This window comes from Balaenoptera physalus, assembly GCF_965194825.1.
Source record: "Balaenoptera physalus genome assembly, chromosome: 20".
Lineage (NCBI taxonomy): Eukaryota > Metazoa > Chordata > Mammalia > Artiodactyla > Balaenopteridae > Balaenoptera > Balaenoptera physalus.
This window is the reverse complement of record NC_138901.1, coordinates 20,711,189-20,737,169: the sequence shown is the minus strand read 5'-3', so window position 1 is coordinate 20,737,169 and position 25,981 is coordinate 20,711,189. Positions and strand designations below refer to the sequence as shown.

General features: G+C 48.2%; 2 protein-coding genes across 6 annotated transcripts in view; one reads left to right on the top strand and one right to left on the bottom strand.

Annotated features, from left to right (window-relative positions):
- Positions 1-19,346, top strand: part of DNAJC7 (DnaJ heat shock protein family (Hsp40) member C7) — a 30,423-nt gene extending 11,077 nt beyond the window's left edge. For 3 of the 4 annotated variants that reach the window (XM_082442565.1, XM_082442566.1, XM_082442567.1), the window contains 13 exons: positions 1,139-1,227; positions 2,571-2,695; positions 3,073-3,186; positions 3,838-3,912; positions 7,613-7,731; positions 8,347-8,500; positions 9,033-9,197; positions 10,025-10,116; positions 13,234-13,307; positions 13,680-13,826; positions 14,059-14,211; positions 16,338-16,400; positions 16,809-19,346. In XM_082442565.1, coding sequence (XP_082298691.1) covers positions 1,139-1,227; positions 2,571-2,695; positions 3,073-3,186; positions 3,838-3,912; positions 7,613-7,731; positions 8,347-8,500; positions 9,033-9,197; positions 10,025-10,116; positions 13,234-13,307; positions 13,680-13,826; positions 14,059-14,211; positions 16,338-16,400; positions 16,809-16,846 — 1,408 coding nt within the window. In that variant the 3' untranslated portion in view covers positions 16,847-19,346. The remainder of the gene's footprint in view (positions 1-1,138; positions 1,228-2,570; positions 2,696-3,072; positions 3,187-3,837; positions 3,913-7,612; positions 7,732-8,346; positions 8,501-9,032; positions 9,198-10,024; positions 10,117-13,233; positions 13,308-13,679; positions 13,827-14,058; positions 14,212-16,337; positions 16,401-16,808) is intronic. The other variant, XM_082442568.1, reaches the window with a different exon arrangement.
- CNP (2'',3''-cyclic nucleotide 3'' phosphodiesterase) lies at positions 18,355-25,380 on the bottom strand. Of its 2 annotated transcripts, none has more exons than XM_082442569.1 (4): positions 25,202-25,380; positions 23,270-23,939; positions 21,116-21,255; positions 18,355-19,881 (listed from the first exon to the last, which is right to left on the bottom strand). In XM_082442569.1, exons 1-4 carry the CDS (start codon positions 25,202-25,204, stop codon positions 19,432-19,434), a joined length of 1,263 nt encoding a protein of 420 aa, XP_082298695.1. In that variant the 5' UTR covers positions 25,205-25,380; the 3' UTR covers positions 18,355-19,431. The 2 variants fall into 2 exon arrangements, with proteins under 2 accessions (XP_082298695.1, XP_082298696.1); XM_082442570.1 differs by lacking the exon at positions 25,202-25,380 and adding an exon at positions 25,032-25,076.
- Between the last annotated feature and the right edge of the window lie 601 nt (positions 25,381-25,981).

Sequence of the window (25,981 nt, the reverse complement as noted above, 5' to 3'; positions counted from 1 at the left end):
GTATTTTTGTCCCCACTTCAGGCAGCCCTTGAACTGGGTTTTTAGCATGTGTGGAGGACAGAAAAAGAAACACAGATTCTTCCTTATAACAGAAATGCCAGATATTTAGCTATGTTGCAGTAATCATTTTGGTAAAGAATTATCTTTGTCACTCAAGTTGGTCATTAGAGTGATTTTGGGTATCTCTGATAGAGGTTACAAGTTTGTTCTTTGAGACATTGTTGGTCATGTCTGATTTGATTCTAGTTCTTTGGTCAAGAATATAATTTGCAATTATATATCATTGTTTCTTTTGGAAGGTACAGTTTGTCTCATGCACAGCTTCAAAAAATGGATCTGGGAGTAGGGCAGAATTTTTGATATTCATAACCACCCAATTGGGTGGTTATACAAGGTACCAGAGGGATGGTTGAGGCAGTTAAGTATCCACATAGATGTGATGGGCAGAGAGCATCAGTAGGTGGGTACTTGTTAGAGCATGGCACTGGCAGTCTATATTTTGTATGTCCCTGTCATCCAAGTTCTTGGTCTTTGCTGTCACTCAACTCTGTCCTCCATCTTAAACACCAATATGCTATGCTTTTAACACCTTTGCCACCTGCTTTTGCTCTGTTTGTCCTTCCAGTGACAAATGCATGAGCCAGTTTTCAAGAGAATAAATCATTAAAACTCCAAGAATATGACCCATATTCACATTGAGAAATCAGTTGCCCCTGAACGGCATTACCTATAACTGACTTTTGTAAGTTTGCTAAAGAGGCAGAAGTTGTGACACAGTGTAAAGGAAATAAATATAAAAATTCCGTCTCTGTGAGAGAATGTCTAAATTTGCCTGTCCTAAGGGGAATGATTACAGGTAGGAGTAGTGAGGAAAGGTCAGGCAACATCAGAGAGGTTTCTTGATTTAGTTTGAATGTATCTAAGTGACAAAAAATAGCATCTGAAGAATTTGGATTCGTTCATTAGCACCTCCTTTTGGTCCATCAGCCCATCAAATAAATCTATAAATTCCTTCAAGTATCACATTAACTTTCAGCTCAATGTGCCGGGGGCTCTAGACCAAAAGATTGCTCCCATGAGATTACAGGGGTTATTCCCTGGGTATAGTAACATGATTCTCTTTCTCTTTCCTTTTCAGGGAAGCAGAGTCTTTCAAGGAACAAGGAAATGCATACTATGCCAAGAAAGATTACAATGAAGCTTATAACTATTATACAAAAGCCATAGGTGAGAAGGGATACACTGGAAAATAATTTGCCAAATATTGTTGTTGTTGTTGTTTTAAATTTTTATTTATTTATTTTTTGGCTGCGTTGCGTCTTCATTGCTGTGCGCGGGCTTTCTCTAGTTGCGGCGAGCGGGGGCTGCTCTTCGTTGCGGTGTGCCGGCTCCTCATTGCGGTGGCTTCTCTTGTTGTGGAGCACGGGCTCTAGGTGCCCGGGCTTCAGTAGTTGCGGCGAGCGGGCTCAGTAATTGTGGCTTGAGGGCTCTAGAGCGCAGGGTCAGTAGTTGTGGTGCACGGGTTTAGTTGCTCCGCGGCATGTGGGATCTTCCCAGACCCTTCCCGGACCAGGGATCAAACCCGTGTCCCTTGCATTGGCAGGCGGGTTCTTAACCACTGCAACACCAGGGAAGCCCCTGCCAAATACTGTTATAAATAGCTCCTCTCTAAGAAGTAGTCTTTCTGCTTAGTGGGTTGATAACTGTTACTGTGTGCAGTCTTTCGGGTTTAATGACCTTAGTGGCAGTGGTCCCCAACCTTTGTGGCACCAGGGACCAGTTTGGTGGAAGACAATTTTTCCACGGGGCGGGGTGGGGGGGATGATATGGTTCAGGCAGTAACGCAAGCGATGGGGAGCGGCAAATGAAGCTTCGCTCACTCACCCGCTGCTCACCTCCTGCTGTGCAGCCCGGTTCCTAACAGGCCGAGGACCGGTACCGGTTGGCGGCCCGGGGGTTAGGGCCCCCTGTTATGAGGGATAACTTTTTCTAGCTCAAGCAGGTAGTTCTTCATTTGGCAAATTAAAGGAAGTTCCAGAAATTCTAGATAATATGGCAATAAGTTGTCCATCTAAATGCATCTCAGCCATTGCCAATTCATTTACCATCTTAGAAAATGGCCTTTGTAGATATTAACAAGTCTTAGTTACCTCCATGCTCAATTTGCCAGTATATTTTAATCCCATGCCAGCATTTTTCTCACCTAACTTGTTTACAGGCTCCCCACCCCCAACTCAACAAATGCAAATTCATTTTCATGTCTTACTACATAAAACACAAATCATTAAGAAGACAAATATGCTAACCCCTTAACTCATAGAGGATAATCAGTGCACTTTAAAGCTAAGTATAAATTATTTTTAAATAACTTGTCTTTGTAAAGTGGTTGCACCATTGCTGCTGTCCAAGTATTTGTCCAAGTAGTCAAAAATTTGGCTGTGGCCTTTTAGAGTATGTCAGCATTCCTGTTATAGTTTGATTGCCTTGATATAGTTCTGAGGGAGACGGCCCCTGAGTTTTTGAAGCAGTGACCCATGCTAAACTTTGTTTCACATTCTTCTTTCCTGTAGATATGTGTCCTAAAAATGCTAGCTATTACGGGAATCGAGCAGCCACCTTGATGATGCTTGGAAAGTTCCGGGAAGCTCTCGGAGATGCACAGCAGTCAGTGAGGTTGGATGACAGTTTTGTTCGGGTATGTAATGGGGCTGTTTGGGGGGGTCTGAGTTGCTGCAGTTGAGTTCCTCTAGCCCAGGGTTTATCAGTTTTGACACTGTTAACATTTGGGGTCAGATAATTCTCTATTGTGGGGAGCTATCCTGTGCGTTATAGGGTGTTTTCAGCAGATCCCTGGCCTTTAGCCACTAGATGTGAGTAGCACCCTCCTCCCTTCCCAGCTGTGACAACCAAAAATATCTCTAACGTCGCTGCATGTCCCATGGAGGGCAGAATCACCCCTGGTTGAGAACCGCTGCTCCATCCCTTGTTGGTTTTGTGTGCGTGTCGCTGCTGTTGTTTTCTTTTGGCTTGGCCAGTCATGCTCCTTTTCTTCCCTCTTTGTGTTTCTTCTAGGGACATCTACGAGAGGGCAAATGCCACCTATCTCTAGGGAATGCCATGGCGGCACGTCGTAGTTTCCAGAGAGCCCTAGAACTGGATCACAAAAATGCTCAGGCACAACAGGAGGTATGGGTCTGATGCCGTCTGTATCAGAAGAAACAGCAGGGTGGTATATTTGGGAGGAATAGTGACTTGAGAAACAGAACTGAGATCTTGTCTCACTTCTGCCCTCAGCCACACCTGGGTGACTGTGTGCAAGTCTCATAGTCTCTCTGAGCCTCAGCTTCCTTATCTGTAAAAGGAATTTTGAATACGATTTACAGCTTTGAAAATCTGTGAAATTTGGAGGGTTTCTGAGATAGCTGGGGGGATGGGCAGATGCGTCAAGGAACTGATTTGAGTGAGGTTAAAAAATTTGAATTCAGATCCTGATTAAATTGGTAACAGCTAAAAGATGTTTTAGTTCCATCTTCATATGTACCCAATTTACTCCTGGATGCATTTAGTGAGAATCTCACTGAACCTCTGACAGTGCCTTTTATTTTATGTATGTCGTGTCATGGCTCCTTTGTTTCTGACCTTGAGTTCAAACTGAGGGTAAAGGTTGGGCCTTAACCTTTCTGTTAAGGAGTCTCGGCTACATCTTCACCAAATTGATTTGTGAAAAGTCTGTGGTTCTGATTTTCTTGAAATAAACTCATCACGTCCTTGTTGGTTTTTCTGGTTGTTGAATCTACAGCTTCATTAAAACTCTCTTATATGATTTTGCTGTTACAGTTCAAGAATGCTAATGCAGTCATAGAATATGAGAAAATAGCAGAAACGGATTTTGAGAAGCGGGATTTTCGGAAGGTAAAGTACAACTGTGAGGAAGTCTCATCTACACTTTTCTCACAAAGTTCCGTGTGTGTGTGTGTGTGTGTGTGTTTGAGGTAATTAGAGGAGTAATATGGTACAGAAGATGTAGAATAGTAAATTATCACTTTAATTTGGCATTGACCTTTTCTTTCCCTGTTGTTTTTTTTTTTTTTAAGACTTTTATTTACTGTTTTTAGAACAGTTTTAGGTTTACAGCCAAATTGAGAGGGAAGTACAGAGATTTCCCATATATCCCCTGACCCGCACATGCGTAGCCTCCCCCATTATCATTGTTCCCCAGAGGGGAATTCCAGAGGTACATTTTGTTACAACCAAGTTTTTGGCAATTATGAATAAAGCTGCTCTGGATATCTCTGTGCAGGTTTTTGTATGGATATAAGTTTCAGCTCTTTTGGGTTAATACCAAGAAGCACAGTTGCTGGATCCTATGGTAAAAGTATGTTATGTTTTGCAAGAAACTACCAAACTGTCTTCAGAAGTGACTGTATCGTTCTGCATTCCCACCAGCAACGAATGGGCGTTTCTGTCGCTCCACATCGTCAACATTAAAAAAATTTTTTTTGTTAAGGTGCTCATTTTCTTAATTATATTTCGCTTTATAATAAAAAGCAGTATGAGTTTGTTACTTGAGTTCGTCGTTCCTGTTTCTGATATAAGGTATGCTGGTTAGTAGAGGAAAAGCCAGTTGGAATTAAATATTAGGTTTGGATAACCCATTTTTATTAGAATAATGAGAGCTAGCTTTAACACCTGCTTTGTGTGATCTAGATGGAACTATAAATAAAAAATAGAGGCCCCTTCTGCATTTTTGAATAGTGTACATAACCTGTCATCATACCTTTTTGATGTTAAGCCTTTCCACAGAAGCACACTACTGTCCTTTATGGAGCTGTGTGATAGTACATGAAAAATGTACATGCCAAAGGAATTGACCTATGTGAAACATGGGAAAGGTATCAAAGTGCCAGGTATCTTTCTAAGTCTTGTTTGTAGTGGTTATCTCTCATCTGAGTAGTTCCTGATTCCCTTCTTTAGATGGAACTTGGAAGTAGCTTTCACTAGAGTCTCAAAAGGGGAGGTAAGTGGCCCCCAAAAGGGTTAAAAACCACGGATCAGGATCAATTTTCAGGATCACTTAAGATTGTATCATCCCAGGACTGGAGTTGTCACTTCATATGTGGGAATTTGCTCAGTGCTTTCTGTAGTAGGTACTTGATGCTTGACGAAAGGGTACAGTTAAGAATCATTAAGTCACAAACTGTGACGGTCTTTTATTTGGTAATATCTGATTAGCTTATACAGAGTCCCAGCATTAACTTATTAGCGTCCCTCTTCTGTCCATTGGTTTTAATAACCACAGTGTCTTTGTAGTGCAGTTCATACTTTTTTTTGTTTTGTGTGTGTGTGTGTGTTTGGAAAGCAATTCTGCCTCGTGTCACATTTTTAGAGGTTTGCATAGGCAAAAAGCTTTGTCTCAAAAGGTGGTCTTTTGGGTTTCTTTTCTTTCTTGCCCACCCTGGAGCCAGAATCCCTAGTCTGTGACAGAATCCTCTGTTTGTGACATCCCAGCACCCCCACTGTAGTTCATGGTGATGTCACAAATGAAGAATTATGATCCTGGCAGGGGAAACAGATGAACTTGGAAGAAACAAAGATCTTCTTTGCCTGCAGCTGTCCATTGTCATGGGGAGATGGGGGTGGGAAGTGAAGCCCTGAGGCTCCAACTGACACTCCCCACCATGAGCTGAACCATCTCCGTACAGAACGTCACAAAGGCAGCAGGTTGTGGCTGCTTATATTTTGACTGACTGCTCTCCTCCCAATTCTTTCTCTGTTTAAGGAGGGGAAATTAGCACCATGACTACCCTACTCAGTACCTGCATTTTCATATTGGCCTTAGAACATAAGCTGTGCTATTCAAGGAAAGGTGTCCCCACCACTGCTCTGTTGACACTGCGGAAAGCCTTCCCAGTGCAACAGCTCATGGTGTTTATCTGCTTCCCTTTATTTTTAAATTTAAATATTTGAGTAGGTGCTATTCTTGGTTCAAAAGCTAGAAAGTATAAACAAATACTCAGTGATAAGTGCTCCCCCCAAACTTGTCTTCCATCTGCCTATTTCTCACCCTTTAGGGTAACCACTGTTCTTGTTCTATTTACTGTCACAGTTTTGTTCTACATAAATAAACAAATACAAATACAGAATTTTTTTTTTTTTTTTTTTTTTTGGCCACGCCTCGTGCCTTGTAGGATCTTAGTTCCCCGACCAGGGATTGAACCCTGGCCCCAGCAGTGAAAGCACCAAGTCCTAACCACTGGACCGCCAGGAAATTCCCAACAAATACAAAGATAGATTCTTAATTTTCTTTCTTTCTTTCTTTCTTTCTTTCTTTTTTTGTTTTTGCATGAAAGGTAATAATGCTCTGCAAAGTTCTGTACTTCGTTTTTTTTGTTTTTTTTTCCCCCACTTAATAGGCCTTGGAAGTCTTTCCATACTAGTATATGCAGAGCTGCTTCATTCTATTTTAGATCTACATAGTAGTGTTCTATTATATGAATGTCTACGTTGCCTAACCAGTCTCCTGTTGATGGAATTTGAGTTATTTCTGCTTCCAGTTTTCAGACTTCATCTCTTCCTGATCCCTATGACCAGATTCTTAGAGGGAATGGGTGTCCCTTAACTCCAGATTTCTCCATTGGGTCAGTTATTCTTGGAGGAGAATATGATTCAGGAAGGATTTCCCAGGAATAACAGATAAACCAAAGTGAAAGCTCAGAGAACAAACTCAGAAAAAATAGGAATATATGGAAGTCTTCGTGAAGCTGAAAGACTGAAATAATCTCAGCTCTGTGTGTGTGCGTGAGAGAGAGAGAGAAACTTTTTGGTTTGTGTAGCAATGTGTTAGGTATAGTTTAGGACTATTGAAAGCAAACTAATTATTGGATATTTCTGTACTAAAGTGGAAGTGGAAGAGTGGCCACCATGTGAGGCTCATGCCACAGGAAGGAGGGAACTGTGAGCAATTTCAGTACTATAGGGAGTAATGATTCTTTAGCAGGTTCTCTTTTTGGTATTCTTTGTCTTACTTAGTAGGCTAAGCATGATGAATTATGCAAAGTAGCAAATAATAGTCTTTCTACTAGAAGAATGTAAGTTTTGATCACAGTCACTATCGATATGATTCCCTGTGGAGACACCTTAGCATGGTGATTAAGGTTATAAGCTCTCGAGTCTTCGTGTCTAAGATCAAATTCTGTTCCTATTTGGTCCAAGGTCCAAGCTTTGGTGACCTTGAACAAGTTACTTAATCTCTGTACTTTAGTTTTTTTATCAGTAAAATAAGGGTATTAATATTACCTGCTTCAGAAAATTGTTGTGGGCATTAAATGGGTTAATATATAAAGTACTCAGTAAATGTTTGCTGTCATCATTATCATCTGGATCAGCTGCTCTCCTCATTTCAGTGGTTTAATCAAATAAATTAGGGGTGTGTGTGTGTGTGTGTGTGTGTATATATATATATATATTTTTTTTTTTTTTTTTTTTTTAAACAGGTATATTCTTAAACTCTGGTATTACTTCCCTTTGAATCTGTTGCCTGTGACCAAACTAAAGTCAAGACATTTCTGGAGTCCAGGATGAAGAACCTTATTCGCTTTCTTCTTCCCCATAGGTTGTTTTTTGCATGGACCGTGCCCTAGAATATGCCCCTGCCTGCCATCGCTTCAAAATCATCAAAGCAGAATGTTTAGCAATGCTGGGTCGTCATCCAGAAGCACAGTCTGTGGCCAGGTATGAAGTCAGGCCGGTTTTGTATTAAAATGCCAGATACCACTGGACGAATGCTGTCTGGCAGTTCTCTACAACAGGAGTTAACATATTGTCCTGTAAGTAGGCCAGCCAGGGTGATCAGACCTTCCTGGAACTTAAAACCAAAGGTTAGACCGGGTATTATATGTTTTTTTAAATGTCCTTTTCTTTCTACTCAAGGGGTTTGCAAACTCTAAAGGGCTGGATAGTAAATATTTTAGGCTTTGCAGGCCGTGTTGTCTCTGTTAACAATTCAACTCAGTCACTATAGTGTAAAAGCAGCCATAGATAATAGATAAACGAATGGTGTGGCTGAGTTTCAATAAAACTTTATTTACAAAAACCAGCAGCAGATAGGATTTGGCCCTGTGGGCTGTATTTCCCAACCCCTGTTCTAATAAAGATTGTGAGACACAAGAAGTTATAAGGATAGATACAGGTGATTTATTTGGGGACAGGTTGGGAAGAGTGCTTGGGAATCTACCTTTGGATACTTTCCATATTAGACACATGGTCTAGAAGAAAACTGGCCAAATGATAGTAATGGTGGGGGAGATCCAAACCACAGCTGAATGTGCCCCTTTCTGGCTCTTGCAGTGACATTTTACGAATGGATTCCACCAACGCCGATGCTCTATATGTACGAGGTCTTTGCCTTTATTATGAAGATTGTATTGAGAAGGCGGTTCAGTTTTTTGTCCAAGCTCTCCGGATGGCTCCTGACCATGAGAAGGCCTGCGTCGCTTGCAGAGTAAGTTCTAGGCACCAGATCTGGGTAGGAAAGAAAGCTTTCTTTTTGCGCCTTTAAGAGAGTTAAGGTGGAAGGTTTTAGAATCACAGGGAATGTGATAGCACTTCTTCCCTCCTTGCCAGGATGCTTGATCCTTTCATGAGAAATTATATCAGGACAACTTTTATTTGCCTAAAGGTAAATGTGATCTATAGGGTCAGATCCTTTTAATATCTAAGTGTGTTTTTTCTTTTTTTGTTCCTTCAGTGAAGAAAAGATAGTAATGCTTATCCTGGGGAGTGGAGGTAAACCCTGGGTAACACAGGTCTCATTGGTATTCTTTTATAAATCTTGGTTTCCCCTGTCCACTCTGTAGGAAGCACCAATGAGCAACAAATAACCCAGGTGGTGGGGTTGGGCAGGGTGGAGGGCCATGTGATGCTAAACCACTGGGATCTAAGAAATTGAAAATAGACTCTGGCCTCTCTGTGCAGTGGCCTCTCAGGCGAGGCTTTCTGGATGTGAACTGACCTCCCCTTGCTTTTCTCTGTAGAATGCCAAAGCACTTAAAGCAAAGAAAGAAGATGGGAATAAAGCATTTAAAGAAGGAGATTACAAGCTAGCATATGAACTGTACACAGAAGCCCTGGGGATAGACCCCAATAATATAAAAACAAATGCTAAACTCTACTGTAATCGGGGTACGGTTAATTCCAAGGTAAGCACTTGATCTGGGGCTTGGGGCCTATGGAGATATTTTTAAGGGCCAACAAAGAGGTCTTGGGAAATTTGCCCAATGAGGGTAAGCCAGATGAGAAAAGGTTGATATTTCAGCTTGTTAGGAACTTCCTTCTGAGAGGCAAGCTTTTATTTTTTCTGTGAAATTTAGGGGCACTTGAGGGACAGTTTGGAAGGATATTCCCACCTGTTCTTCTTCAAGTTTCTTTCTTCCAGTAAAAGAATGGCTAGAGGCTTTGGGACAATTCTTAAAGCAAGTATTGCTTCTTTTTGCCTAAGCAAGTGATTATTTATTTTTTAGGAGTGATTTGGAGGAAATTCGAGTATGAGGCAGGCTTAGTTTTTTTCTCCAGTATAACTGATGGTCACCATGCTCAGTTGAAAATGTCCTAAGTTCTGTCCCACACAACCGTCAGAAACAAGAATAGGCTCCTTGCTCTTGCAGAACCCTAGTAGTTTAGAAATCACAGTAATTCTGATCCCTCCAGTTGCCCTCTGGAAGAATAGGAGGCAAGAACCACCCTTACTCTTTCCATGTCTTGGTTGGGCACTAACCTGGAATGGTAGAGGTGGTTTATCCTTGCAGATAAGTGTGCTTTGCTTCCATCATTTAGAAAGAAACCAATTTTGAATTTGGTGTCCTTAGCCCTCTGACATACTGGCTTTCCAGTGACCAAGAATGAGTGTGGCGGTTAGGGGGCCAGCATGACTGATCGATCCTCTTAGAATTTTGAAGCCATGCCCACAGCTTCTGGGCTCCCTCAGTCGCCCAAGATGTGAAGTATGACTGCTCTCTTTTTCCTGAAGCTTAGGAAACTAGATGATGCAATAGAAGACTGCACAAATGCAGTGAAGCTTGATGACACTTATATAAAAGCCTACTTGAGAAGAGCTCAGTGGTAAGTTCCTCTGGTGGATGGGGGGAAGAGGGAGTTGCTGCTGGCCTGCCAGGGGAATTGCATTATGGATGATGAAGCAGACCCAGGGATGTTGTGAGGTCATTTGGTCCTTCCCCCTGCCTCTAGGTGGGATTGTTCCAGCCCTAGACTATCTTTATAGACCTCCAGCGGAGGAGATTGCACAAGCTCCCTCAGTCTCCCATGCCAGTGTCTTACGCCCCTCACGGTCAGTAAGTTTCCTCTGATGCCTGACCCAAATTCCTTTTGTTAAAGTTTAAATCCATTTCCTTTGGAGATTTTATTTTGTGTTGTATACTTTTGCTCTAACTTGGCATAGTACTTGGTGCTTGGCACACAGTAGGTGCTCACTCAATTAATGTTTTGTTGAATGAATGTATGGTGCTTGGAAGAGGAGGAATAAGGTATCTCTTGTGATAGTTGAGAGTTGTGCCTATCCTGTATGTTCTGGGTTAGGGAAGACAGTCTTTTGATAGGAAGGGATTTAATCTGGCTCAGCCTCCCAGCAGTATATGGAAGCCCCTTTTGAAATATCCTTGTCTGACTAGGTGATTTATGAGGCAGGATATACCTGCCTAGATCTAGTGCTCAGATATGCCTTCAGAGTCAGGTTGCTCCCCAGCATACTTGTTCATCTTATTCTTGAACCCACTAGACTCTTTTCTCCGGACAGGAACGTGAGCAGGGGCTAGGAGAGACCTCTCCCCAAAATCCGTCTTTTCTTTTTTCAGGTTAATTTCCCAGCCAGAGAAGAATGTCCTGTCTTTAAAGTTCCTAAAGGAAGACCTATTTGTTGTATACCAGTCCTCCAACACCCATCCCATTCCTTGTCATGAAATGGCATAGCCAAAGAACAGGTGCTGTTACTGCTATCTGATGAGCCCATAGTTCTTCAAGCTTCCCAGTCTCACCAGTGGTGCAGAGCATGGGCTACTTCCCATTTAGTTTTCCCAAAATTATCCACGTTTGTAAAAAATAGGAAAACTCCTGTGTGTAGTGCTTTTTTTTTTTTTTTAAGTGAATTTCTAAGTAGATGACTAAATCTGTCCAACAAACATACACGGAATTATATTACAGATTCTGTGAGACCAACTGTCAGTCATATCATCTTTTCAAACCACTTGCAGACACACATGGAAGCTTTGGAAGATGAAAGCATACCCTTTGACCCAGCTCAAGACATATTTTATCAGACACAAAATGCTATATACATGTTTACTGCAGTGTTATTGTAATAGCATAAGAGGAGAATCTCACCTAGATGTCTAGTGGGAAGGGGGTGGCTGGATACATAATACTGTATCAACTCAGTGGAACACTTTGTAGTGTTTGAACAGGGTTGGGAAGAGAACAGAAAATTCTGGATTTGTTAGGAGGGTAATGGGATGAAGGATTTTATTTTTCATACGTGCAATAAATAAAAATCAGGAATTGCTTTGATCAGATAGCTCCTTATCTCTGTGGTAGAAACAGAACTGTTCTCTGAGTGGCTCTGCCATGAGATCCTGCCGCAGAGGACAGCGGGCACTGTTGGGCACAGTCGGCTGAGGGCTTGGCAGCAGTCCCCTCGGGCAGCTGGGACTGACAAGAAGTACTGGAGACTAACTCAGGCCGGAGCCTTACGAGAGGCCTGCCTGCTGCCCCAGTCCGCCTCAGCCCACCCCTACAGGTGGGGAGAGGCCAGATCTTTGCTACATTTCCCATGATGGGCTGGAGTTTTCCATTTGCCCTAAAGCTCTACTTTTCTACTTTTTCTTCAACTTAAAAAAATTTTAATGTAAGGATGTCCTTGAATTTTAAAAAAAAAGTGTGAAGTAAAAATGCAAATCACTAATATAAGTTTATTTAGTACATTATGTAAGGGCCTGGTAAGTCCATCAAGGTAACTTGTTTGTCACATCATTTCTATACCCAGAGCTGTCAGTTATTAATTTTCTGTTACTTCAGTTTATATTATTATACTCCATCCTGCAAATGGGTTCTCTGTGCTCCTAGTAGCGTTTGTACCTTGCGTCTGTGGGGCATTGGTTTTGTCACCATTTTTTAAAAGTCATTAATCAAGATGTGGCCAGAAAATCAGAGATGCCTAAGATGTTGGGCTTCTCTTTTGCCAGCCACATCGGTAATGTTCCCCCTGCTCTGGCCTCTAAGCCTGGTGGGGCTCTGTGATGTTTGCAGAGATCGGCTTGTGTGGCAGCAGTGTAGTAAATTGAACCTCTTTGTGCAGTGGCTAGCTGCACTGCATGGTCACTTCCCACTCCCCAGCTGATGGTGACTGTCTGGAAGTGCTACCAGAGTCTGTTTAATCGGTAGGCCAGTCTTGGAGCCAGTGATATTATCAGGAAAATGCGACAGGCTGATCGCCAGACCTTTTAAGTGTCTCTTCCACAGAAGTAAAGTGGCATTTCACTTTACTTCTGTGGAAGAGACACTTAAAAGGTCTGGCGATCAGCCTGTCAACTTGTTTCCTCCCATTTTGGGCCAGGGACCCTCCATTCTTCTGTGCTATTGAAATAGAAGCAAGCCTGTGTTTACAGTCTCCTTTTCTATCTCACCTACATCTCTCAGATTGATTAGTCTTAATGGAAGCATTTGCCAGCAGCCACCACCTTGAACTTGATCCTTCTAGTGGCTGGCGAATCCCACATCTACTCTGGATTGGAGCTGGCCCTGCATGTTTATGGCACTCTGTGTTTCCAAGCTCTTCCATATCCATTGATCTCACTTGATAGTTTTTCTCCTGTGTTTCAGTCCCAAGTAATTAAGTAGGTACCTTCACATTTGTCTCTCCTGAGGTGATCCAGATGCCTCTCGGTGGCTCTGAGTGAAATCGGAAGGAACTTTCTCCCCTTGGTTGCTGTCTGCTCAGAGCAGAATATCACTTTGCTGGTTAGGTGCAAGTCACGTGAGACCTCTCTCTCTCTTTTTCTTGAGGAATTGGTAGTTCATTTTTCTCATGGCTAGCTTAAGGACTCCTGTTTCATGAAGCATCTCAACCAAAAGTGTGTGTCTCTTGCTTGAGCCATGCCTCTTCCCCTAGAGTGATACTGAAGGCCATTGCTATTTATGTCACTGTACTGCCCTGTATTTCCTTCTCAGTTACATGGACACAGAACAGTATGAAGAAGCAGTACGGGACTATGAAAAAGTATATCAGACGGAGAAAACAAAAGGTAAAGGAGTTTGAGAGCATGTTTCTCAGGGAACTGTGTGGTCTGACTTGTAGGTCCTAAAACTGGACATAGGAGTAGTTTGATTCAGGGATGAACCTGGAGCTTATTTGAAGAAGTGAGCAGAGACCCCGAGAGTGGGACAAGGCACCTGTTTTCTGGTCCCCAGTCCTCCCTGTCACTTTCACTTCCTTTTCTGTGTGATGAGGCCAATGTGAAGAACATACCCAGGAGTAGATTTTTTTAATCTCCAGAAAACACTGTAAAAACCCCTGGTATGGTTAATGAGGCTTCTGCCTCCAGGGCATCTGGGCGGGGCCTGGTAGAGGAAGCCAGAATCAGGCTCCTCTGTTGACGCCAGATGTCTTCCTCCAGAACACAAACAGCTCCTAAAAAATGCACAGCTGGAACTGAAGAAGAGTAAGAGGAAAGATTACTACAAGATTCTTGGAGTAGACAAGAATGCCTCTGAGGACGAGATCAAGAAAGCTTATCGGAAACGGGCCTTGATGCACCATCCAGGTAGAGCGGGTGCGGAGGGGGCTCAGTGGGAGGAGCAGGCTAGGCCGGCCGCTGCCAAGCTCAGTCCAGCACGGAAGCCTCAGAGCGGCTCCTCAGCTGGAATAAGGTGTTGCTCAGTTCCATACCCTCCGAATTTGGGAAGTACCAGATTCTAAAATCAGGCATAATGTGGTCTTTCTCTTAAACTTTGTTTTCTTGAGGCTCTGAGTTCTTCCCATACTCCTCCCTTTAGATCGGCACAGTGGAGCCAGTGCTGAAGTTCAGAAGGAGGAGGAGAAAAAGTTCAAGGAAGTCGGAGAAGCTTTTACCATACTCTCTGATCCCAAGAAAAAGACTCGATACGACAGTGGACAAGACCTGGATGAAGAGGGCATGAATATGGGTGGTGAGTTGGGAGTTGGTTGGGGCAGCCTAGGATGAATCTGACAGCTATGGAACGTTAACATTTTTTCTAAAGACACTCCAGAGGGAGAGTCTTATGTAATCAGCCAGTGACGCTCCGCAATTTGTAAAGTGCACTCTGATGAGTACCTGTAATGTGTGAGGTACTCTGATGGGTGTGGAAAATAACAAAGGTGAATCAAACAGATTCCCTGACGTCCGGGAACCCACAGTCCAGGGGTTTGCAAACTCTGGCCCATAGGCCAAGTCTGACCCCTGGTCTAATAGACATGGAGTCCAGCGAGGGCAATAAAGTATAGCAGGTGTCAAGGGTGCAGAGTGGGTGCCGAGGAGGTCAGCACTAGCAAGGGAAGGCTTGGATGTGCAGAAAAGCATAGCACCTAGTGGGAGCTACCAGGGGCTCGGCTAGGAGGACAGAGGGTGCTCGAGGCACGGGGGTGAGAGCTGCACAGAAGCTGGGTCAGACCTCAGCAGGCCTTAGAGGCTACAGGAAAGAATGTGGGCTTTTCCTTTTGGCTGGAATTTCTTTCTTCCCCCACTGCAAAGTGTTTGCTGACTGATATTTATGCGTCTCACACATTCCTGTAAGCCCTCACAGACGTCAGTTTCCGCAAAAGACTTAGAATGAAGTAAAGTGCAGCCGTGAGCATCATTGCTCACTGTGAGCTTAGCCGGAGATAAAAGAAGCCCTGAACTATGCACAGTTCTCAGACCACTGCCTCTGATGCCAACCCTTTCTCTTCCACTGAGAAAATCTATTGGAATTTAAAATAAGGTTGATGATGCTATACAGATAGTTCTGACCTTGCCAGTTCGGTGGGGGTGGTGTGTGTGTGTGTGTTTTATAAAACCTATATTCAGGTGTGTGTGTGTGTGTTTTATAAAACCTAGGTTTGGACTTCCCTGGCGGTCCAGTGGTTGGGACTCTGCGCTTCCGCTGTAGGGGGCATGGTTTTGATGCTGCGAGGTGCAGCCCCCCCCAAAAAAACCCTAGGTTTACCAATAATAAACATTGCTCTGCCCAGCAGTTGAGAAGAATTGTAAGCAGTCAAAAGCTGTTGAAGGGATATAAGTCGGGGAGCCATGGGCCTGATTTAGGCTCTGGAGATATATTTGTGATGGCACTGAGGCGAGCTGGTTTGGAAAGGGTGAGGAGGAGGGAAGACACAATCACGAGAGAATCGGAGGGTACAATCGGGAGACAGTGTGAGAATCAACAGGAGTGGCTGTGGAACGTGTTGGGAGAGGCAGAGGACTAAGTCAAGAGTGGCTTTGGCACAGCTGACCTGATGGGGCTATTCCCTGAGCTGGGGGACCCAGGAAGGTGAGCAGATACACAGGCAAAGAAAAATTCACTTTTGGACACAATGTGCCTGTGGGTGGGATTGGCTGGTGGAGATAAATCCTGTGCAGTTTAGGGAGTTAGGCAGACTGGGGACGTGAGACCTGCTGTGGCCTGGTGAAGAAAGCACGGCACTAGAGGCACACAGGAGTTGGCAGTGTTGCTTTGTTGTTTTCACTGGCCACGTGATCTTGGGCAAGTTACTTGAGCTTCTGCTTAGGTTTTGTTGAGTATAAATTGGTACTCAATGATATAATGTATGCAAAGTACCCAGCACCGTGATTGGCACCTGGTAGGTGCTTAGTAGACTATAGCTTTTTTTCTGGCATACAGTGTAGACAGAGTATGGCATCAAACACATGCAGTAAATCATAGGTCTCATTCTTATATACAGTCTTCGTAGCACTTAAGTGATACATTTTAGCCTTTTCAGTAGCAGCCCCAGCCTTATAGGGAGACAGTGTGGAGAAAGTCTTATGTCGTAAAGCGCAAAGGGCATTTCCAGTTCTTGAGAAGGCCCAGTGAAGTGGGTTGAGGCAAAAACTTTCCTTTGGGATCATGCTTGGAAGAAGGGAACACATCCCAGGAGTGGGATCAAGTAGTGGGATCACCTCTCGTTGGTGAAGTTTGGGGAAAGGAGGCAAGTGATATTATCTGGGAAAGCTTTGGAGACCCATTAGAGAATGGGTCTCTCTTAAGTTCCTCTTCAGACACTTCTAATTTTTTCACCTTTTTGTGCCTTCTCTGCTTCTCAATTTGCTCCGCAGATTTTGATGCAAACAATATCTTCAAGGCATTCTTTGGCGGTCCTGGGGGCTTCAGCTTTGAAGGTGGGTGTGCCTGAGTTCCCAGACCACAAACCGACACAAGGACTCCCCAGTTAGGCAGCACTAGGGGCCCAACAGTGGAGGCAGCAGAATTCTCATCCAGCAGGACATCTGCACCCTCGGGTGCTGCTGAGGGTGGAGGAGGGGTTTGCGGGCACACCTGCACAGGGTCAGGGAGACGTCTCTAAGCTCCCTAGTACCGGAGCTTGTCTGCAAGAGTGAAGGTGTTAGAACTACGCACATACAACCTGCTTGCATGCTCCCTCCTACACCCCAAGGCCCAGCCTGTTTGATACCCTTAGAGGTTTTTCTGTTTGAAGTAGCCCTTAAAGACTCTCCATAATCAGGGCAAACTGATCTTCCCCCAGAAAACTCACAGAGCCAGCTAACAAGCTTTTCTTTTCCCTACAGCATCTGGTCCAGGGAATTTCTTTTTTCAATTTGGCTAATGAAAGGAAACCACCCGGAGCCCAGAAAATGCAGACTTGCTCAGTTTAACCTCGAATGTGGACACAGTTCACCTCCTCCCTTCATTATGATCCACGTACTTAGAGCAGTTTCATTTTCTCAGCTGGATACCCGGTGTCTGTGTGAGTGGGGTGAAGGAAAGGGAGCCAGCGCCGAAGACTGCGGGTAGGGGAGGGAGGTGGGGGGTGGACAGGGCAGCTTGTGAATTTTTGTTTTACTGTTTAACTTTATTAAAAAAAAAAAAAAAAATTAAGAGAATAAAATGTTTTGACCCTTTCTGGCACTTTGCTCTGGCAGCCACTTTGTGTCACTCCAGAGTCAGTGGGCCAGAGCTGAGCCCCCAGCACGGAGCTGATGCCCACGTGGACTTCAGGCTCAGCAAGCCACCCCACGAGGGGTGGGGGCACCTGGGGGCAGGTGGGGTGCTGGCTGCCCCCAAATCAGTTTAGCACGGGAGTGCTGGGCAGGCCCTGGGGGTGCTGCCGTGCCCAGCCTGATGCCAGTCACGGGGCAGCCAGTTCAGAGAACACGTTTTACGGTAGGGCCCCCAGAAGTCACTAGAAGCTGCATGTGTCCAAAGTGGGTGCCGGGTGTCAGGCTGGGCTAACTCATAGGCTTACATGGGCTCTCAGAGTTCCCACTGCTTGAGGGAGATGGTGACAAGGACAAAATCCTGCCTTCTTGACCCTCAGATCCTTTCCAAGTGGGACAGGCAGCCCTGGGCGCAGGGATCTGGGCGCTGACATCAGCTCACTCAGCTGGAAACACCACTCTTAGCAAACGCCCCTTGCCTTCTCCACTGGTGTCCCTTCCTGTATGGGAGCAAGCTGGGGGAAGGAAGCAGTGGTATATGTCATGCTGTTCAGGTCAAGCTTTGTGTTTGTGGTGAATAATCTCAGTTTCAGGGAGACACACTTGAAGCTTTGGCTGAAGCTCAGATTTTTGGTGCTTTGGTAAGTAGAGATGGCTGGGTAAAGACCTTGGCCCAAATAGCTATGTCTCTTCCATCTGAGCCTCTGCCCCTTTCTTTCCAGTCTTCCCCCTTTAGTGCCAAGGCCGCGGTGAAATGCTGACTGCGTTAGGCCTGGGAAGTTCCCATGTAGCCATCCAGGCCCCTGTTGGCTTGGAAGAGTCAGCTCTTCCCTTGTGTTTGAAGTGGCACTGATCTGAAGGTGGCCTTCCCTAGAGAACACAGGCACACCTGCGGGCCTGTGCCCAGTTGCTGGGGGGTGGCAGCTCTGTGCTCCACGTCCCTCACACCGGCCAACTCCCGCCTGTGTGCATCCAAGACCAGCCTCTCTCCCTTCTGCCGCCTCATGAAAGCCAACACTGTTCCACTGCCCAGCCTCGCCACAGCTGTGCTCAGCCCGCAGAGGGGAGACAGGACCGATGGCCCCAAGCTGGGGGACAAAGGCAGTCCTAATGCACCCTGCCCTTGCCCCAGGGAAGACTGAGCTGGGCATATAGGGTGAGAGAGACTGCACGCAGCTAGGATTAACACGATTTATTTCATTATCAGTCTTACAAGTTGCTGAGGTTGGGCAAAGCCAGGATAGTAACTAAAATCCCGGGCACTTCTGTCAAGTGACAACCCGATTAGCAAGGCCCTGTTACTGAGCAGAGGGCAGCGGCGGGCACCCCAGGAACCACAGCACCTGCAGCAATGTTAAAAGCCCCTTCCCAGAGGCACCGGGTGGGGCTTGGCGCGTAACAGCTGGGGGCCACTCCATTGGCTCTTGGTACCCACTGACCCCCTTTAGCGGAGGCACAGAGGCCTCCGGAGGCACCAAGGAGGCAAGATGGGCTGGGCAGACAGCAAGATTGGAGCTTTCCCACCGAGGCGCTGTCTCTGGCCCTGATCTCCCCGTCCACACGGCAGAACTACGCCCCTGGAAGGATGGCAGCCCACCCGCTTCCTGGGGTGAGCCCTGTAGCCGGCCTGGGATGTGGCTGCTGCTTACTCTCTTTTCTTCCCTCGCATCGAACTGTTACCTAGTTACAGTGTGAGGAGGAGGGGACGGGCACTTAGGACCAAAGGTGGAAGGTAAAAACCCCTTTTCTACCCCGGTAAATAGGCCCAGGCTTCCTGGGGCTACACTGATTAAGAAATGGGATCAAAGCCCAGGGATCATCCCGTCTCAAATCCACCACTAGTCTTCTGTGGCCGTGGTGACCACCCCGCGAATACGAGCAGCGCTGGGGTGTCCGTCCCCACTAGCCGGCCCTGTGTGGGGCAGTGGGCCTAGGGGCCCAGCAACTGTAAGCGGGTCTTGGGGTTGTGGCTCCGGTCCAGGCCCAACTCGGCCCAGCCTCATCAGCTTTGGTCTGGGTTCCTGAATGGCGCCTACTCACCCCCTTGTGTTGAGAGCTTGAGCGTTAGAGGGGAAGGGGGTGGGCAGGAAAAAAGAGCAGTTATTTTACAAGTTTTTTAAAAGTTACAAGAAGGTTAACTTTGAGTAAAAAAAAAAAAAAAAATAGAAATCTTAAACCAAAAATCAAGCAGAGGGATGCTTCCCTCTCCTCCCCATTCCCTTGTAAAGAGCGGGGGCCCGTGGCCCGGGAACACTCAGATGATGGTGCAGGACTGAAAGGCGCCACCCTTGCGGCCGCCCCGTGTGGGCACAGCCTTGCCCTTCCCGTAGTACCCCGTGAAGATGGCCCTGACCTCCATCTTCTTGGCCAGGTTCAGCATCCAGCGCCCACTGCCCAAGGAGTAGAGCTTGCCCCGGCTGAGCTCACCCACCTCCTCGCCGCGGTTACCCCCCTTCTCCTGCTTCACAATCTCTAGCAGGTCAACACCCGTCTGCACGGCCTCCACGTCACCCGCGCAGCCCAGGGTGATGTGTGCGCGGCTGCCCCGCGACAGGCTGTCAGAGGGGGACAGCTTGTCCACGTCGTTCGGCCACAAGGCCAGCTCCTGCTCGCTCAGCTCTACCCGGGCTCCCGTCGTCTTGGGTGTCACAAAGAGGGCAGAGATGGTCAGCGTGAAGGCCTTGCAGTAGGATTTCTTCACCACCTATGGAGAGAGGACAGAGGACTGAGCTGGAGGTGGCGGCATCGAGAGAGGGACAGTGAGTGCCACCGAGCAGAGCCCGCAGACATCCACATCCGTGGCCATGTGCTCGGAGGATGTCTTTCCACTGACACTGTCCAGGCTGCTTGAAAAAATGAAGGTGCCAGAGAGGCAGGAGAGAGCAGGCGTGAGACGCAAGGCTTCCTGAGCTCAGGCCGGGCTCCCCACCCACTAGCTTCAGGGCTCATTCACCTGTAAGAGAGAGCTGAGGCTAGAACCTTCCTCAGCGTGAGGACTAAAGAAGAGCCTGGCAAGGGCTGTTGTTGTTACTACTCGACTCACCCTGTAAAAGCACCCTGGTATCCAGGCACTATCCTGGAGGGTGGGGTGAGGTCAGAAATAAAGGACTTTGATCAAAATCTACTCCATACACTTTGGCTTACATTATATCTGATTCTCTGAAAAAGCCCATCTCTCCGATTTTGACCATAAAATCTTCCCTATTTTGCTCACAACCCCTGGTCCTAACAGTGTCTAGTGCATAACAGGTGCTTAATAAACATTGCTAAATGAATGAACAGTTAGAGATGGGAGTGAAAGTGCTGTGTTCATTCATGCAGCTGTGGTAGGTGCTAGGGATACAAGGTGAACCACACTGTAAATAGTGCTGCCCTCAGGGAGCTTCCATTCGTGTGGGAGGAGACCAATGAATAAACAAGTAAAATAGCTGCCTTAACCTAGGCAGAGAAGTGGGGGAGCTGGCAGAGGGTCAGGGACGGCCTTGCTGTGAAGGCAACCTGAAGGAGGCTGGAGTCGGCCACGCCCGGTGGTTAAGGATCCCATGTCAGAGGCTGTGGGCGGGAGACTCGGGCTGTGTGGCAGGGACGGGGCTGGTACCCCTAAGCCAATAAGCCTCCCTATCGACACTCCCCACTTCAGAGCACAGCCAGGCCTCAGACTGGGGGTAAGGGACTTCTAGCCTTTGGAACTGAACACAGGCTTAGGGGCCAGGGCAGGAGCTGCTGCCGACCAGCATCCTCTGCGCATCTGCAGAAGGAACGGGCTCTGGTGGGCAGGCCCTGGGGGGCACTAGACAGGCTGCCGGCGAGCTGGGGATGGAGCCGCCTCTTCTCCTGAGAGGCTGTCTGGTTTGTGGTCCCTGCCTTGAGCCGGTACCCTTCTCCGGAAGACCCTGCCCTCTCCCCACCTCAGCCAGGTGTCCCCGAGGAGCACTCACATCCTGCTGGGCGTACTCGTCTGCCCCAGCGGCCTTCCCGTAGTCACAGAACTTGGTTGTGCAGTGCAGCACGCCCGGGGGTCTCTTCCCAAAGTAGCTGACCAGTTCAATCTTCTCCCTGGGCTCATCCCCAGAGACAACTGAAGGGAGAGAGAGTGGGGCAGTCAGGGCGGGAGAGCGGGGCATTGCAACATCTATCACCAAGACCATGGGAGACCCAGAGGAAAAAAATCGGACATTAAGTATAAATTTGCAATCCACTATAATTGAGCAATCCACTACCATTCATTAGTTGGTCAAATTAATAGCAACTTTGGAGCTATGAAAAGGTGTTGATATAAGTTCCCTGCTTTACGTTCTACAGATTTTTACGTCTCTTACCCAGACGTGAAAACTAAGGCACTTGTAACCCAGGGGTAGGTGGCATATGCCAAGGGAATCTGAACTTCACTAGCTACACATCTGAAAAGAGGGAAGCAGGTCATGAAAAATGGGGTAGAAAGAAAAAAGAGGTTGGGAACTGTGTGGTATATGGAAGGAGCCAGAAACAGCATAATTAACATCCAGCCCACTTCCAAGCCTGTGGACCTGGGGCAAGTGATTGACCCTAATCTGTCAATCAAATACAACTGGGGGTGACCACACATCCCAGTTTTCCCAAGACCACCTAGGTAATTATTAGTCGTGCCCCATTTCACTCAGGGGCCACTTGAACAAGAAGTTACCTGGTCACTGTAGTAATAGGTAGCTTACAGCCTCGTTTGGTGGAAGAAAGCCTATAATGGGCCTGGTGCAGGAAGGGTCTTGGGAGATAACAGGATGACATTATGTGGCTGGTAGTTTCGATGAGACTTGGGGTATCTGATTTCAGTCTCTAGACTCTAAGCCTTGTGGCTAGCTTCAGAGTCACTAGGCTTTTCCTGTTTACCCCCAGGGTTGAATCCCTGTGAAGGAGGTCGCTCACCCTCCACAGGGGAGGGAGACCTCTACTCTGAGGGCAGGCCTTGTTTGTGGCCCATTACATTTCTCCTGCTGTGTCCTGGGCAGAAGGATCCCAGTTTTTAATGGTAAAAGCAGCCTCAAGAGGCAATCTCCAGGGCAGAACCAGCTCTAACTAGGAGCCCTGCCTTGGGAGCTTCTCTGTCACGCTATTCACAGGTACAGGGCTCACGCCTGGCTGGTGCAGGCACCACAGTTCCCCGGTTTCCCAGCATTTGAATTTTAGGAGCTGAGATAAGAGTTCTCTGAGAACTTATACCGGCACAAATTACCTCTGACAACGCAAAGAAACACGGTGGGGATATTTCAAGTATGAAGATAGCCTAAAATCAGGGGGAACTAGGAATGAGTTAAAGGAAGAACAGATGATTAGTGGGAATGGGTGACATATTCCCCAATGGGCCACTGGAGAAGGAGGGCCACCAGGGTCCTTCCCTATCCCAAACCTCCCCTCTCGATGGAGCAAACAGCCCCTGCAGGAGCAAACCCTGGTCCAACCCAATAAGGGGAGGCCCCTCTAGAGGCAACAGAGTCGAGCTCTCACTACAGCTTTGGGCAAACCCTGCAACCCTTCTGGGCATTTTCCCATCTGCAAAAACGAGGGGCTAGACTACGGAGACTGTACTCTGGAGCTGTGGGATGCCACAGGAGGTGCACTGGATAGCTCAAGGCCTGGGAACCATCGCCAGTGGAGTCACAATAGTCCGAGTTGTAATTTTTCTGCAGCTTAGGGTTGCATGGCATACTCTATTCTAGAAAATAGTTCTGCTGCTAAAAATGAGTTTGAAAACATTGGACCAGATTCTCCCTCCAAGGTTTTACGAAATGTTGATGTACTTCCTGCTATGGCAGTAAGTAATTTGTTTTTCCCACCTCTGAGACGGGGTCAGTGGCCTAGATCCAGGCTGGGAGAGCGCAGGTGGGGAGCAGAGGGCAGGAGGAAGGGTGCGGTGAGAGGCAAGGTGCCTGGCAAACGCCTCTCCCATAACCCACGGGGCGTCCACCACCCAAAGCGGCCTCTGCCGGTACCAGGTGAGCCCCCTGCCTCCCCCAGTGCTTTGAGAACAATGGTCCCGTGCACGCAGCACGCCGTGCCCAGCAAGAGGGGCTTACGAATAAGGCTAACGGCCCCCACCCGCCCACCCCGCCACCTACAGTGTCGCAGCTCCCTCTTGAAGGCCTTGTGGTTGCCCAGCTCCTCGAGGAAGGCCTGGCCGGCTTTGCGGAGGCCCTCGGAACTCTTCTTGGTCAGGAACCAGCCGAAGTAGAGCGGCAGGAAGTCCTTCTCCAGCCCAGGCTTCAGCTTCTTCAGATCGTCGGCCGACAGCTGCCACTGGTTCTTCTCCTTGAGCTGGGCACAGTCCAGCCGCCACGCCGTCTTGGGCTCCACCAGCACCACCTGGTACTGGTACTGGTCGGCCATCTCAAAGAGTTGTTCCAGCCGCTCCCGCTCGTGGTTGGTGTCATCGAGCACGAGGACCCGGACGTCCCGGCGGCAGTAAGCAGCCAGGTCCTCGTCCAGCTGCTTGTACTCCTCGGTGAAGGCCCCCCGGGCACCGGGGGTGATCTTGTAGGTGTCGGCGGACACCATCTTGGTGCCATCCCGGTACCTGTCCACGATGACCCGGGCCAGCGTGGACTTGCCGCTCCCGGGCAGGCCGCGCAGGATGAAGAGCGTCTTGCATTCCTGCAGTGTGGCCACCGTCTCCTCGTCCTGCAGGAAGGGAAACTGCAGCTCTGGCTTGTCCTTGGCCCCTGAGGATGACATTTTGCGGAAGAAGATCTTGGGCAGGAACGTTTGGCTCTTTCGGGAGAAGCCTCTATTCTGTGTGAGGAGGGGAAGACAGACGTCAGCCAGGTCACTCGGGGCCACCCCGCCAGCTTCGCCTCCTTGTCTCTGGCCTCATTCTAACCGGGAACCCCAGCTGGCTCAGGTGCTACGGCCCTGATTGACAGGCACCCTCCCAAGCCGTGGGTTGCTGGACCGTCTCTCCTCGGTCCTTGAGACCCGAAGGCTTCTGGCTTTGCAGGATGGAGAGGGATGCTTGTCTGAGCGGTCCTAAACTCTTTCCTCTAGTGCGAGCCGTAGCCTCAAGGATTAGCCTCAAGGATCGCCCACTGCTGCCACCTCGAAAGGAAAACGGTGCTGGAAGTGCGTGCAGGGGAGGGCCTGAAGCCTGCGTTTCTAGGAGTGAACCCTAACTTTATATTCCTGGCACTTATTAAGGATGACCTCTTTGGAGGTGGGGGGCTCTACGTCTGGGCAAAGCCACAGCGGCCGTGGCCCTGAGGGCACAGAGCAGGGTGAGGGTGGAGAAGGGTCACCCAAAGACCGCCTCCCTTCCCCCAACAATGCCAGCGACAGATAATACTCTCTTGTCTGGGATGGGGGGACAATGGTCCCACAGAAGGGCTGGCGGGGGGCAGGGCAGGAGAGCGCTAGACAAAGGGCTTCATTCAGCACGCCTGCCACCTCCTCCTCCTCTGCCCTGGGCCCCCCACAAAGTCGTGGTCTTTGTGCCTGCCCCAGGACTGGGCGGTTCAGGGCACCTGCGTCCAGGGTCTCGCTCTGCTCACCCCTCGCTGTGTGTCAGCAGCACCTCTCTGAGCCACTTGTTTTCCTGCCTGCTAAAAGCCACAGGTGACAATCAATAGTTTTTACTGTACAGCGCCTTCTCCTCTAAACCGGGAGGCCCCACCTCCCGCCAGCACCCTGAGTGCTCAGCTGGCGTACATTTATCTCAGACAAGGCCCTGGGCAGGGGAGGGCGCTGAACGCCAGCCCAGCGCGGGCCCAGCGCACGCTACCCCGGCCCAACTGCCAGCCGGGTCTGCTCCGGGGCAGCACCTTCTGCGGAGCGGTTCCCTTCCTCCTCCAGCGCCGTCCCCACTCCCCACTCTCCCAGCATCACCCCTACCTCAGGCCTGTACCGGACAGCCAAGAAAGCCCCGACTCAACTCCGGAACCTCGGGTCCTCATTTGCATGCCACTTCCTCTCCCAAATTCCCCAATACTCCAGTTTTTCATTATGGTGCCACCCCGGCCCGGTCCGCTTGCTCCCCTCCCGGCCTTCCCGCGCCCGCTCACCATGATGAGGAGGGGGCGCCGCCGTCTCAGCACCAGCTCTCCGGGGCCGCCCGCCTGCGCGGAGGGACACGGAGTGTAGCGGTGACGCGACGCTACTGGGGGCCGCCTTACATAGCCCGGGGGCGGAGCGCGCGCGGGCGGGCGCCGGGTGGGCCGAGCCCGGCCCCCTTTGCGCAGGCGCGGCGAGTCGAAACCCGAAACTGACTCGGCGCTGGCGGCCGCCAGCCCGCACTCCCGCCGCATGGGGCACCCGGGCTTCGAGGCACCTGTGCGGCGGCGGAGGCTGGGGGGTGGGGAGCGGAGGGCTTGTGCGGCCTCTTCGTCTTGTACAAGCTAATGATGAACTCCTTGAAGACGCAGGCAGTCACCCCTCCCGGGTCCCGCGCCGAGATTAGGTTGAGGCGAGGGAGGCAGGGTCGTGCAAGTACAAGGTCGAATCCTGTCTTTATTTTAAATTTTGATATTTTACTCATCATCGGGTTTTGCATTAATTTTTTTTTTTACAGTATTGCGTTAAAATACTTTCTCTTCCTTATTGAGTTTTTTGGCCCTACGTTCCTTAAAAGTTGCATCTGAAATGCCTCACTTGCCTCCCCCTAGTCCGGCAGGTCCCAGCCTCTGCCCCAACCAACCACAGCCGTTTCAGGAATTATGGAGCCGGGACTAGGATGGCAGTGGCCAAAGGGATGAATCATGTAATGAAATCCTAACTCCGTCCTCAGCTGCTCAGCCACCCCCTCTGTGAAACCACTGAAAGCTCAGTGGGTGGGTATTCAAGAG

What these genes read in the sequence shown, in the direction of transcription:
- CNP (XM_082442569.1), bottom strand. An exon ending in CAAGAGGGAGCTGCGACACT is followed by an intron (nt 21,256 to 23,269) that starts GTAGGTGGCGGG and finishes CTCTCCCTTCAG; the next exon opens with TTGTCTCTGGGGATGAGCCC. An exon ending in ACGAGTACGCCCAGCAGGAT is followed by an intron (nt 19,882 to 21,115) that starts GTGAGTGCTCCT and finishes CTCTCTCCATAG; the next exon opens with GTGGTGAAGAAATCCTACTG.